The following is a 14,953-nucleotide window of genomic DNA, read 5'->3' as shown; positions in this document are numbered from 1 at the left end:
TACAGGATGAGGTGGTTCAAGGCCAGCCCACACTGTAAGAGACCATCTCAAAACAACTCCTTCCCCCAACAAACAACAACAAAAATCCAACCAGGGCCAGATTAGTTCAGCAGCTTAGAATGCATACTGCTTAAAGATGACCAAGACTTGGTTCCCACCACCTTCATCAGGTAGCTCACACCTGTGAAACATCTGAAATCCTCTAACCAGCTCCTTGCGCACATGTACTCTTGTGCACATACTTACAGATACACAAATATACATGTATGTGTGTGTGTGTGTGTGTGTGTGTGTGTTATAAAACACTAAAATTATCATTAATTTATGGGCCCTAAATTATGGGCCCAGGTCATTAGCAGAATATTAAGACACTTAAAATGACTGAGATACTGAATCAACTCAGTGTGCGTACACTCTTCTGCATAAAGTGGGTAAAAATTGAGTAGCACTCAGTACAAATTCTTTAGTACACTTTTCAGAACAGGCCCTGATTAGCAAAAACAGTGACAGATAGTTACTGGCACACGCCTTTATTCACAGTACTGGAGAGGCAAAAGCAGGTAGATCTCTATGAGTTTAAGATCAGCCTGGTCGGGTTGGGGATTTAGCTCAGTGGTAGAGCGCTTGCCTAGCAAGCGCAAGGCCCTGGGTTCGGTCCCCAGCTCTGAAAAAAGGAAAAGGGGAAAAAAAAAAAAGATCAGCCTGGTTTACATAGTGATTCTAGGACAAATAGGGCTTTGTAGAGACCCAGTCTTACCCCACCCCACCCCCCTAATAGTGACAGATATAATGCCACTGCCATGTTGTTTTAAATATTTTATTCAGTGTGCCATCTTGTCAGCACTCAACTGCCATCTTTTATTTTAACATAGACTGAGGTAGCTTTTCAATTGCTTTTTGAACATTTTAGTTTACGTACACGAGGATTCTACTTGTGGGCGTGCTTGTGCACCACTTGCTTGCCTGGTACTCGAGAAGGCTAGGACACTGGATCCCCTGGAACTGGAGTTAGATGGTTGTGAGACACCATGTCAAGTGCTGAGAATTGAACCTGAGTTCCTCTAGAAAAAGCAGCCAATGTTCTTTTTTTTTTTTTTTTCTTTTTTCTTTTTTTTCGGAGCTGGGGACCGAACCCAGGGCCTTGCGCTTGTTAGGCAAGCTCTCTACCGCTGAGCTAAATCCCCAAACCCGCAGCCAATGTTCTTAACCTCTGAGCTATCTGAGCTCTCTCTCTCCAGTCCCTTCAACTGTTTTTTTTTTTTTTAATAAAATGATCAGTTCAGTTATGCATTAAATCTCATCATCAGCTGGGCTATAATATAAAAATAACATAGAAAAACGGGAGAAGAGAGCTAGGACTATCCTACAGTAAAGGATGCAGAATCCTGAGGAAGAGGTAAATCAGAAAATCAGCAGTGTGCAATGGTGCAGGCCTTTAATCCCAGCACTTAGGAGACAGAGGCAGATGGATCTCTGTGAGTTTGAGGCCAGCCTGGTCTATAAAACAAGTTCCAGGACAGCCAGGGCTACACAGAGAAACCCTATCTTGTAAGAACCATACACAAACAAACATAAACTCAAGTACTGGTGTGTTTAATTCCTCATTCTTTATTCCTTGGATCAGTAGATTAAACAGGTAGTATTTCCCCAAGCATTGAGTTAGAGACGTTAAGGAATACCAGCAGGTTTCAGAGACACAGTCAGTAACCTCTTTGAATGCAATTTTAATCCTCATTATAAGCTAAGCAGAATAATTTAATGCAGTAAGTGAACTACACACAAAGTCTGCATATCTTGAACTATAAAAATGGCTTGCACACCCACATACAGGTTTAATCAACCATACATTCTCACAATGAAAGTATTTATGTGTATATCAGTGGAACACAACCCAGAATACCTGTCCTGGCCTCTGCTTCACAAGCTGTGCCATTCCTACGGCTGAAGGCATTTGTTTTTGGAAGCATTACAGTCATCAAGGAAGACGACGAGATTACTAATGCTTAGCAAATACTAGTTTCTCTTTAAAAAAGTGTTCTTTAGAAAAGAATATTAAAACAAATGATCGATTAAGACATTCTGACAAGAATTTAGTTTTCTAAAAAAAAAAAAAAAACCACACAAACCAGTTCATTATCTTTAATAGCTTCTCCCACTACTGTCGTCTAAAAACTTGAGATTCATAAAGCACAAGCCCTACCATTCATAAAATCAAGAGGACATTTAGATTGCATTTTATGCAGCGATGTACACAGCTTGGAATGCACATGTCTACCTGAAGAATAAGTACTACTTCCCCCTTTCGGGTGGAACTGCATGGTTTGCAATACTTTAAGTTAGGAGTTATTCAAGGCCAGTAAGCAACTCAAATATGGTCAGATAAAGACAGGCAACAAAAGGCTCACGTTACAAATCTAAAATCAAAGGCCTCTGTCATTGCATGCCTAGCTATCACGATATTACTGCAGACAACAAATACAATGTATGGTTTCCACAGAAAATATCAAAATCCCGGGCATCACAAACGGTGTCAAGATCCATAGTTGGCTTCGTCGAAAGCTTTTCTAGCCCGTTTCAACTCTTCATTCATAGTTAGTAAGTCTTTAACTCTAGCGAACTTCCTCGGATCCTTTCGAATTAGGAAGACAATATCTTCAACTTGCACTCGACCTTGTCTTCCAATTGACATTGCCTTATGAGTCTATGACAAGGAAACACATCAATTTTTAAGGGCCAAATATTTTTGTGTTTTAATTTTCTATTAATCACGCTAGTGTTACATTTGTGAACCAGCTGTCTGATCATCTCCTTACTTAGGAATTTATTTATTTCATGCATGTGAGTACACTGTAACTGTCTTCAGACACCAGAAGAGGGCATCAGATCTCGTTACAGATGGTTGTGAGCCACCATGTGGTTGCTGGGAATTGAACTCAGGACCTCTGGAAGAGCAGACAGTGCTCTTAACCGCTGAGCCATCTCTCTAGCCCTCCTTACCGCCTTTCTATTGCATAATCGACAGTATTTTCTTTCTGCATTACAGGACTTCTTTTTTCATTACGGACAATAAAACTACCAAAATGAGCTAGACAGAGTGATACACACTTTTAATTCCAGCACTTGGGAGGCAGAGACAGACAGATCTCTGTGAGTTCAAGACAAGCCTTGGTCTATAAAGCAAGTTCCAAGCTAACCAGGGACATATAGCGAGACCCTGCCTTAAAAATAGATGGATGGACAGATAGGCAGATGGATGGTCAGACAGACTGGCAGACTAAAACAACAACAAAACCTAGCAAATTGGGGTTGGGGATTTAGCTCAGTGGTAGAGCGCTTGCCTAGGAAGCGCAAGGCCCTGGGTTCGGTTCCCAGCTCCGAAAAAAAAGAAAAAGGAAAAAAAAAAAAAAACCTAGCAACTTTTGAAGATACTTCTGTTTTATTTTATGATATAGGTGAAGTTTTTGTCTTGTTAAATGTGTTCTGGGTTGGCTAATGAGTAGGTAATAGAGATTAGGAAAATAACAATTAGGCTTTAGTAGGCTGGAAGGAAAGAAGGGAGGTTTTGGGAGGCTAAATAATAAAACTGATCCTAAGACTAATGCTTAAATCTTTTATATAAAAAATCTATACTTGGAGACACAATTATAACATTATTTTTGTTGCTGTTTTGTTTTTGAGACATGTTTTTGAGTCTCACTATATAACTAGAACTTACTATGTAGATTGGCCTAGCCTTGAACTCAAGCCAACTTATCTCTGATTCCTGACTGGTTTTTTTTTTTTTTTTTTTTTGGTTCTTTTTTTCGGAGCTGGGGACCGAACCCAGGGCCTTGCGCTTCCTAGGCAAGCGCTCTACCACTGAGCTAAATCCCCAACCCCTCCTGACTGTTTTTTATAGAGACAGGATCCAGAAACTAGGCTGGTCTCAAATGAGGCAATCTTCCTGCCTCTGCTACAACTTCTAGAACTAAAAGCATGCACCACTATGCTCAGCTTTGTTTCTGTTTGTTGAGAAAGGGTCTTACTACCTAGCCTACCTAGCCTGGTCTTAAAACTGGGGTCCACCTACCACAGCCTCCTGAATGCCGAGCACACCGAAATGACATCTTCTCCTGCCTGGCTGCTTTGTTTGTTTTTATCTGTTTGTTTGTTTGAGAGATGTCTTTATTTCATTTTATTTGTTTGTTTGAAATCCTAGTCTTGTTATGTAGCTCTGGATGGCCTAGAACCTGCTACATCCTGTAGTAGATCCTCCTGACTCTCTCTGGAATTCTGGGATTACAGGTAGGAGCCACTATGGCAGGCTCTGTCATTTAATATGCTGCTGGGGACTGAGCCCAGGGCCTCGCACACGCATATTAGCATAATCTGGCACTACTATGGCTAATGTTTTCCCTGAGCTGAGGTAAACTGGATTAAATACTCGCCACATGTGCAGGCCCTTGTACACACACCGAACAGCCTCAGCCCTGGCTGAGTAATCCTTTCACTTATTCTGTAGTAAGGAGATGGTCCAATGTAAAGGGTGAACACTCATAAGAACTAAAACCAACCAAACTCAGTGACCTCACCCCTGCTAATCCATCCAAACAAAGGAAAAGAAGAAAACCATAAAAATGGTCATTCAAGATGTTAGACCAGGGGCTGGAGAGATGGTGCAGATGTTAAGAGCACTGGCTGCTCAGGGTTGGGGATTTAGCTCAGTGGTAGAGCGCTTGCCTAGGAAGCGCAAGGCCCTGGGTTCGGTCCCCAGCTCCGAAAAAAAGAACCAAAAAAAAAAAAAAAAAGCACTGGCTGCTCTTCCAGAGGACCCAGGTTCAGTTCCCAGCATCCACAAGGTAGCTCACAACTGTCTTTAACTCCAGTTCCAAAGTATCTGACATCCTCACACAACATACATGTAGATAAAACCAATGCACATGAAATAGAATTTTTTAAAAATCCCAAAGGTATTCCATGAGCTGTACATACCTTTTTTTTTTTTTTTTTTTTTTTTTGGTTCTTTTTTTCGGAGCTGGGGACCGAACCCAGGGCCTTGCGCTTCCTAAGCAAGCACTCTACCACTGAGCTAAATCCCCAACCCCCTGTACATACCTTTAAATAAATACTGGAAGGGAAAGAACTTAGGCTGGGTGAGATTATGGGCAATACTTTTAATTTTATTCAAAGATACTATGTTTTTACAAATAAAACTCAGGGGCTGTAGAAACATCTTAGTGCTTAAGAACAATGGTATCTTCCAGAAAACTGGAGTTCAGTGCCCAGCACCCACATGGCAGCTCACAACTGTCTGTATCTCCAATTTCAGGGAATCCAACACCCTCTTCTGGCCTCCAAGAGCACCAGACACACATAACATACAGGGACATACTTGTAGGCAAAACACCTGTACACACCAAGTGAAATATAAAACAAACAAAGCTCAGAAGTTCTGAGATACATTTACGTACTATCCATAGTAAGGGCAAATAGAAGCCAGGAACTTGCACAAAGCAGGCACTCAAACAGATAGTTTATTTCAAAAATTCTAGCATTATCTAAAGCTTAACATTTTAAACCTTCAATTAACAGTTACAAAAATCAACACAACAAAAAAGTGATAGTTACAAAGTATCTTACCATTTCAGTGATGAACTCTATGACAAGGTCTTCGAGAATATCCACTGACTCCGTATAAGGATTCTGGTCATCCCCAAACCCATACATCATACAGCGCACTGTGAGAGAGCAAGAGTGTTGCGTGACCCAGAGATGGACCAGTGTCACCAGTACACTTTGCATACCAAGTAGGATTAAACCAAATTATAAACAATGGTTTAAACACAGTTATGGCTGGGCGTGGTACAGCTTGGTTTTTAATCCCAGCAGTCAGGAATCAGAGACAGGTGGACCTAGTTTGGTCCAGGCTGGTCTATGCAGTAAGACAAACGAAATATTACAGTTGTGTCTGCAAGTATGGATTTTGGTATAAAAGATCAAAGTTGTCTTAGGACTGCTCTTACTATTTAGCCTCCATAAATTTCTCTTCCTTCCAAACTACTAAAGACTAACCTTATTATATGCACACACACACACACACACACACACACACACACACACACACACACACCTTTCAAGACTGAGTTTCTCTGTGTAACAGCCTTGGCTGTCTGTCCTGGAACTCACTTTGAAGATCAGGCCGGCCTTGAACTCACAGAAAAGCACCTGCCTCTGCCTTCTGAGTGCTGGGATTAAAGGCATGGACCACCACTGCCCAGCTAAATTTTTTTTTAAAAGAGAAAGTTGAAGGGATAGCAAGATGGCTCAGTGGCTAAAGATGCTTGCTGTGCAATCCTGATGACCTAATTCAAGCCCTGGAGCCCATATAAAGGTGGAAGGAAAGAATCAACTTCACGAAGTTGTCCTCTGCTCTCCCATGTCATGGCATGTGCACACCCACACACAGACCAATAGCTTTTTAAAAGACAGGGTCTCACTATGTAGCCCTGGCTGTGCTGGAACTCATAAGTAGACCATGCTAGCCTAGAACTCACAGAGATCTACCTGCCTCTGCTTCCCTAGTGCTGGGTTTAAGACAAGCAGCACCATGACCAACTCTAATTGTTTTTAAAGGAACTCAGGATATACTTGTAGAAAAAGAAATAAGTACATTAGCAATTCCTTTTACATTGTTTTTATTTTTATGACTATTATCATTATCTAATTAACTACTTGGGAGGGGAGGGACTTGAGACAGTGTCTGTCGGTGTAACCCACACTGACCTCAAATTCAGAATCCTCCTGCCTCAGCCTCCTGAGTATTAGGATTATATAGGTATATATCACTATATTCAGCCTTAGAATAATTCCTCTTTAGAGCAAGAACTGGCAGAGCAGAATGAATGTGGTGACTTGGAAGCCAGCTTACAGTAGTTATCCCGTGAGTTCACAATGCCAAGAGACTCTGGGTCCCAACACAGAAGGAAGAAAGCTGCTATAGGAGCCAATATTATATATATATATTTGAATTCTATTTTTTTTTCTTTTTTTCGGAGCTGGGGACCGAACCCAGGGCCTTGCGCTTGCTAGGCAAGCGCTCTACCACTGAGCTAAATCCCCAACCCCTGAATTCTATTTTTAAAACTTGTCTTTTTAAGAGACAATTTTAGACTTACAGATGAGTAATAAAAAAAGAGAGAGAGAGAGAGAGAGCTCCCATATGCCCAGTATCTAGCTTTCCCTTACATTTATATAACAAATATTCATCAGAACTAAGAAAGTAACACTAGTCCCTTATTCAGACTGTACTGATTTTTCTACTTAGGTCCATTTTCGGTTCAGGTTCCTTGTTTGTACCCCAACCCCGACCAGAGCTTCCCATGTGCTAGGCAAATGCTCTTATCACTGAGCTACAGTCCCCAGGCCTCTTTCTCAGACTCCCGTTAGACGTCACTCTCCTACCTGTTACACCTCTGAAGTTTGCTCCATCTAACCTGTGGCAACTTCTTTAGCTCGTCCCTGTCTTTCGAGACCTCAACAAGAATCCTAGTCAGATATGGCAGACTGTTCTATCTGCTGCTTTCTTGTGATTATCCTGGGGTTAGAATGCTTTTACATGCTATTGAAGAATACCAAGGTCAACATGCTCTCACACCAAGGGTACATGCCAATGTATCATTGACGATGCTAACTCTGATCTTCGCTAAAGTGATGTATGCTATAATTTCCAACTATGAGCCGTTTTTCCCTTAAGTATTTGAAGAAGATACCCATCACAAATATTTTTTTTTTTTTGGTTCTTTTTTTTTTTTTTCGGAGCTGGGGACCGAACCCAGGGCCTTGCACTTCCTAGGTAAGCGCTCTACCACTGAGCTAAATCCCCAGCCCCCATCACAAATATTTTGATGGGCATAATTTACCTATCTCATTGGGAGTAGAAAATTTGTTATATCAGATGCACATATTTGGCCAAAGGGTTGATAAAGGCATAGACAAATGACAGTAGGTGCTTTGAAACTCTGTTAGGGTAAGAAAAAGACGTCTGTAGAGTTGGAGATGTGGCTCAGTCAGGAGGGTCCTACCTAGCATTCGCAGAGCCCTGGGTTTGATTTCTAGCACTGAATAAAACTGGTCATGGTGGCACACCCCTGTAATCTCAGCACTTTGGAAGTAAAGGCAGGAGGATCAGAAGTTCGAGTCCTTTGCAGTTACAAGGCAGCCTAGGCTATAAGAAACCCTGTCTCAAAAGCAAACAAATAAGCAAGGGCAACCAAAACAGATGTGCGAATGTGGAGCGGGGGAAGCCCAGGAGGCGGCAACTCTCCTCAAAGAAGAACGGGCAACTAAGGAGCTGAGAAAGGGTGCAGTAGTCTTCCCAAAGTTAAGCACACCAACTGTTTGTCCAAACCAATGGTAAGCCCTTGGAAAGAAACAAAGCAAGTTGTACTGACATATTTAGGATTAGGAAGGAGGGAAGGAGGGAGGGAGGGAGAGAGAGAGAGAGAATATGTATGTATATACGTACATATGTATGTATGTATGTGTATGTATGTGTGTGTATGTATGTATGTATGTATGTATGTATACAACAAAAATAAAGAGCCCATGAATTTGAAAGAGCTAGGAAGAGTATATGGGAGGGTTTAGAGGGATGAAAGGGAAGGGGAAAAATGATATAATAATTAAAAAACAACAAAAAAGCTCAGGGAGGTAGCTCAGCACATCAAGTCACCTGGTGCCAAACCTGAAGACCCAGTTCCATCTCTAGGACCCATGTGGTAGAAGGAGGGAATCGTGGAGGCAAGAGGAACACCAGTTTAAGGTCAACCTGGACCACATAGCAAGACCCTGTCTGAAAAAAACAGCAAAAAGGAGGAGACACAAAGACTCTATTAAGTCAGTGAGAGAAGCCTAGGAGGATCCCAAACTTCTGTCATCACAAAAGTGGAGCGGTTGAAACTGAACTAAAGGTTTGGACAGGCAGCAGCGTGGGCACCATTTCTAGAGCGCTTTGATGTCACGGTCCTTTTCATATGTCCACATGACTGGAAGTAAAACCACATACAAATCACGTAACTAGCATCAGTGAGATGGAATGGAAATGGTCAGACTTTAAGGAAACCTGAAGGTATTGGCAATGGTTTTTCCATTGTGGTTGTGAGTCAGTGTCTCCTACAGCCCAAGCTGACTTCAAACTCAATGAGGACGACCCTGAACTCCAAACCTCCTGTCCCTATCTATCCCAAGAGCTGGGATCAAAAACAATGTAGACAGTTAAAGGCTGCCTTGCAGTTTTCTAGAATTTTTCGATCCCACTGCATCCAGGCATTTATAAATCTATGCTGCTACACTTCTCAATGCTCAGACAAGGTCCCTGGGCACGGGGATGGAGAGGGCATTCTCAGGAATTAGTATTGGCATGACAAGAGGAAACAGCTCACCCTGCTGCTCTAAGGATTTAACTTGTCTGCCTAAGGAGTATGATGGAAGGTTAACGACACTGTTAGTACCCCAGACTTCACTTTCTTGCCCTGATCAGTGCCTTAGTCCAAAGCCTCAACTTACATCGTTTGAAAGGTGGACACAAGAGGAATATAACATCATAGTCATCCCCAGCTACGTAATAAATACAAGACCAATCTAGGGTACATGAGACCCTGCTAAACACAGAAAGGGAAAAACAACAACAAAAACAAAGCAAACAAAAAAACAGAAAGGGGGAGGGGCAGCGGTGCAATGAATGTAGCTCAGTTAGTAGCTGAGTGCTAGCCTAACACACACAACTAGGGTCAATCCTTAGCTAAACAAACTGGGAATCATGACATATGGGCCTATGTGTAGCACGAGGGATACAGACAGGAGAAGTTCAAGGTCATACTCATCTACATACCAAGGTTGAAACCATACTGGGATATAAAAACCCTGCCTCAGCTGGGTGGCTGTGGTTCACAGTGTCAATCCCAGCACTTAGGAGGCAGAGGCAGAGGTGGAGGCATATGTATCTCTCTGTGAGTTCAAAACTAGCCTGATCTGCAGAATGAGCTCTAAGACAGCCAGAGCTACACAGAAAAACCCTGTCTCAAAAACCTCAAAGAGGGCTGGAGAGATGGCTGAGTGGTTAAGAGCACTGACTGCTCTTCCAGGAATCCTGAGTTCAATTTCCAGCAACCACATGGCAGCTCACAACCATCTGTAATGAGATCTGGTGCCCTCTTCTGGTGTGTCTGAAGACAGTTACAGTGTAATTATAATCAATCAATCAATCTTAAAAAAAAACTAAAAGAGGGGTTGGGGATTTAGCTCAGTGGTAGAGCGCTTGCCTACCAAGCGCAAGGCCCTGGGTTCGGTCCCCAGCTCCGAAAAAAAAAAAAAGAAAAGGAAAAAAAAAAAACTAAAAGAAATAAAATAAAAAAAACCCACCTCAAAGTGTATGTGTGGGTGGGGGGGAATCACATTCATTATTTTACGTCACAAAGAGAGAATTAGTATACATGATAAAGAGACTTATACCAACCACAGGAGGCACACCGGCAATCCCAATACTTGAGAGGCTAAGGCAGGAGGACTACCGCCACCCAAAGCTAGCTTGGGCTAAACAGTGAGCACCAATATAGCCAAGCCTATGCAGAGCCTATCTTTAAAAAAAAAGAAAGCAAAAACAAGGGGAGCTAGAAAGATGGCTCAGCAGTTAAGAGCACTAACTGCTCTTCCAGAGGTCCTGAGTTCAATTCCCAGCAACCACATGGTGGCTCACAGCCATCTGTAATGGAATTGATGCCCTCTTCTGGTACTCATATACATAAAATAATTTTTTTTTAAAAAAAAAGCAAAAACAAACAGGAATAAAAACAACCTTACAGGCAAGTCTGAGAACACTGTCCCTCTAAGCAAACATATGCAGAGCAATGTACCTACTCTCCAAGGACATGTTTAAAAGCTCTCACCACCTGTAATAAAAGCATTGGAAAGTACAACTTACGTTCTTTAGAGAAAAGTCTCTTTCTCTTCCCCTGGCCACCTTCTGCTCCTCCTCCAATTTCTTCATTTTCCTCCTCAAACTAGAAATTTAAAAATACAGAAATGTCAAATGATGGCAGTGCACGTGATATTCTCCAGAGTCTCCTCCTGCTCTCTCTTTTGAGTGCTATGAATTGAACCTAGGAGCTCACGATTCTAAACAGTTAATTGACCACTGAGCTACACTCCAGTGCCCTTTTCATCTTTTTTTGAAAGACATTTATTATTTATATGTATTGTGTGTGCCTACATTGACTATGCCTGCAAATGCCCGTAGAGGCCAAAAAAGGGGTCTAACTGCTGTAGGTAGCCAGATGCACTAAAGCAAAATCTCTAGACTTTTTTTTTTTTTTTTTTTTTGAGACAAGGTATGTGCCCGTCTGCCTGGAACTCAGAGATCCTTTTCTGAGTGCTGGGATTCAAAGTGTGCACCACCATGCCCAGTGACCCTTTTGCATTTTCAAAAGTGGTAAGCTAAGGCAAACAGCACAAAGTCATAGAAACTTAGCATCAGAGGGCTCTTATGTCCTATTCCACTTCTCAAGTCGTGCAAGAAGTCTTTTATTACGGCTCCTAACTAACAACCCTACCCGGGGTGTGTGTGTGTGTGAAGTTCAAATGGACGTCAGGTTCTGGGTTTGGTTTTAGCCCATTTAGTTGTCATACTGCTAAGCAATGCTACTACTGTAAAAGACCTGATAGTTTAAAATCTACTCTCTGCTGCCATCAGAAGCAACATTTACTAAGCACCTGTCAATACAGGGCTAAAAACTTTCCTTAACTGGGCTTGACCCTATCTCACGACAAGAAAACCGATGCCTTAAGTTAAATAACTCCAAAGGAGAATCTGGATCTCAAACTTCCTGACTTTAGTTCATCTTTTCTCCACTATTTTCACTAGTTTTGTTAGCAGATGGGCTGCTGGTTCCGCAGTATTTGCTTTGATCTCCTATGACTCTCTAGACTCTCAGTGTCAGGAAGATCCAGATCAAAAGGAGATCCTGTCTACTTTTCCTTCCCTTCCTGCCCCACGCACTGACTAAGGTAAACCGAAGGAAGAGGAAAACACCGCGGAGACCCCGAACTCTCGGCGGGATTCCCTAAGGCTCAGGAGGGTCAGACTCTGCCTCCGCTAGTGAGCCAGAGGGAGTGAGGAAACAGGCTGTGACGGGCGCTCACTCACGGTGGGATCTTCCTCCTCATCTGCCATGCTAGCAGCCCGCCAGCCTTCTGAGCCCGCCCAAGGGCGGCTCGCAAGATTTATAAGATATGTGCGTCACTTCCGGCCTGGCCGGAGTTGCGCAGATGGGTGTGCACTCTCATTCTCCTAACCCCGGCCTTGAGATTGGCTGAAAATCAGTGACGCGTACTTAGGCGTGGAATCCTGAAGAAGGGATTAAAAATTACAAAGATGCCAGGCGTGGTGTACTATACCGAAAAAATTCCGTGCACTTGGCCGAGGCAAGAGAGCTTAGAGTTCGAGACCACTCAAGCTTCATGAGCCCATATCTCAGAAATCATAAATGATAAATTTGTGCATACTAATGGAGACTCCCAAATGCCTGTAATTCCAGCTCCAGGGGAATATGATGAATTTTTGCCTCTGGGGCTGATGCATTCAAGTACACAAGCCCACATAGATATACTTTTTAAAAATATATATATAATCTTTATGTATATGAGTGTTTTGCAGACACGCATGTGTACCATGTGTTCGCAGCGCCAAAGAGGCCAGAAGAGAGCAACTAATTCCCTGAAACTAGAGTTAGATGATTGTGAACCGCTATGTAGGGGCTGGGAATCAAACTCAAGTCTTTGGAAAAGCAGCCAATGCTCTTAGCTGCAGAGCAATCTTTCCTGCCTCCGTAATTTTGTGTGTGTGTGTGTGTGTGTGTGTGTGTGTGTGTGTGTGTGTGTGTGTGTACATTGGGTTTTATGAGGGGGGTGGGTTTGGGTTTGGTTTTTTAATTACAAAAGATGTGCGGGAGAGATGGTACAGTCAGTGAAAGCTCTCACGGAATAAGACTAATATTCAGGTTTAATCCCTGGGCCTATATAAAAAGTGAAAGGTAAGAAGACAGATTCCACAAGGCTGTCCTCTGGCTTCCATACACAGTAATAAGTAAAACATTTTAAAATTATCAAAGAGCTAAGTGTGATGGCACACGTCTTTAATCCCTGCCTGGGGAGGCAGAGGCTGGAAAATCTCTGAGTTCAAGGTCAGCAACAAACAAAACAGCAGAGACATTAAATGCATTAGAAAGCTGGCAGCACAGAAAAGGTAGAAATAGGGCATAAAGGAAAAAATAAAAAGCAAAGGACTATGGACAATGCTAGCAGGGCTATAAACTATGAAGTGTGGATAAATTCAACCCTCTTAACTCAAACTCCAAAACAGAAACCGGGAATAACAAAGCAATGTAATGAGTAGATCAGACACAGAGCAGAGGGAACAGCCTGGGGTTCTTCTACAATTTCAGAGTGGACTCCAGAGTCCAGTTTAGGGTTGGAGGAAAGATATCAAATGACAGAAAAGTATCTCATAGCCAGCCATTCCTGAGGGTGGACAGGGCTCAGAGGGCAAGGACCTAGAGAGATTAGTCTCAGGTATTACCATTGTTTAAGCCAAAACAAGGGACCTTTACAAAATGGAGTGGCCTTTGCTGACAATCATTTGCTATTCTGTCGTTTGTCAGTTTTCTCTGATTGAAATATTCCACACAAGAGGGAGAGAAAGGCCCGTGTCTTACATATCTGGGAGAACAGAAACACAGATGAGTTTTGAGGTCCTGGCCCCAGCAACTGAAAACAGAGTGGTTAAAAACTCAGGGAGTCACAGCTAGTCTAGCTCCCTGCCAGCCGCACACAGAGCGGCCGGCACGCAGGTTTCATGAATTACCATCTGGGTTGCAGTGGGCTTTTCTGTGATGCAGCTGCTTCTGAGTCATCTCCATCCCTCATCTGAAACCCCTTATCCATACTCCTGCTAGTAATTCCAATACAAGTCAATCAGGTTACCAGGTTAGACATTGGTCCAATCGTTTCTTGGGTTTGTTCTTGGCTCCCTTTCTGATCTAATAGATATATGTGCCTCTCATGGTTCGTGCTTCTGTGTGAGTGCATACATGCCTCTCTCTCTCTCTCTCTCTCTCTCTCTCTCTCTCTCTGTGTGTGTGTGTGTGTGTGTGTGTGTGTGTGTGTGTGTGTGTGTGCACGCGCGCCAATTTTGACATTCCAGTTTTTTGTGACCACGCTCGGCTATTCATGTAACAAATTTTCAAGTTCTTAACATTTACTTGTTTGTTCGTTTGCTGTTTGTTGTGTGCATCTGTATATATGTGCCATGGTGCTTATGTAAATGCCAATGGACAATTTGCAGGAATTGGTTCCCTCCTACCACCATGTGGATTCCAGGGATTGAACTCAGGCTGTCAACTTTGGCAGCAAGCACCTTTACCCACTGAGCCATCTCCCAGACCCTGCAACAAATAATTGTCAAGCAGTCACAAAATACATCCAGCATCAATAAAATGATACAGAATGCAAGTGGACACTACAGCGTAACTTGGATACACTTGATAGCTTATACTTTCCAAGTGTCTGTTGCAGTAGAGGACCCCACATCGGAGGAAGCCTTGTTGGAGCAGGCAGGAAGTCAGCTAAGGCCTGAGGCATGCGCGGAGTGAGCTAGCGAAGAAAGAAGTGCAGGGTGCTCCAGACTGGTCTTGAACTCTCCCTCTCCAGCCTTTGATCAGAGCTCCTTTCCCACTGGAATGTTTTTCCCATTGAGATGCTGCCTGCTTTTCAGGCCCAGTGAATGGTCTGTTCTTCCATAAAGCCTCCTTTGAAGGCGTGTCTCCTTCATCCTCCCACAGCATTTTGTTTTCATTTTTAACAACTCTCGGTTTCTGCCTCATTTTCTGCTTGCTGCTATATGTGACTTACCTGTTTCCCTTAA

At 42.8% G+C, this 14,953-nt stretch overlaps 1 protein-coding gene across 2 annotated transcripts; it reads right to left on the bottom strand.

Annotated features, from left to right (window-relative positions):
• Window positions 1-1,585: 1,585 nt before the first annotated feature.
• On the bottom strand, window positions 1,586-12,248 carry Taf13 (TATA-box binding protein associated factor 13). 2 transcript variants are annotated; one of them, NM_001303616.1, is made up of 4 exons: window positions 12,179-12,248; window positions 10,958-11,036; window positions 5,620-5,717; window positions 1,586-2,701 (listed from the first exon to the last, which is right to left on the bottom strand). In NM_001303616.1, the coding sequence occupies exons 1-4, from the start codon at window positions 12,203-12,205 to the stop codon at window positions 2,531-2,533; spliced, it is 375 nt and encodes a 124-aa protein (NP_001290545.1). In that variant the 5' UTR covers window positions 12,206-12,248; the 3' UTR covers window positions 1,586-2,530. The 2 variants fall into 2 exon arrangements, 1 of the variants encoding a protein (NP_001290545.1); NR_130639.1 differs by lacking the exon at window positions 5,620-5,717.
• Window positions 12,249-14,953: the final 2,705 nt, after the last annotated feature.

Source organism: Rattus norvegicus, chromosome 2 (genome assembly GCF_036323735.1).
Source record: "Rattus norvegicus strain BN/NHsdMcwi chromosome 2, GRCr8, whole genome shotgun sequence".
Taxonomy (NCBI): domain Eukaryota; kingdom Metazoa; phylum Chordata; class Mammalia; order Rodentia; family Muridae; genus Rattus; species Rattus norvegicus.
The sequence above is the reverse complement of the archived record's forward strand: the minus strand, read 5'-3'. Positions and strand labels throughout refer to the sequence as shown.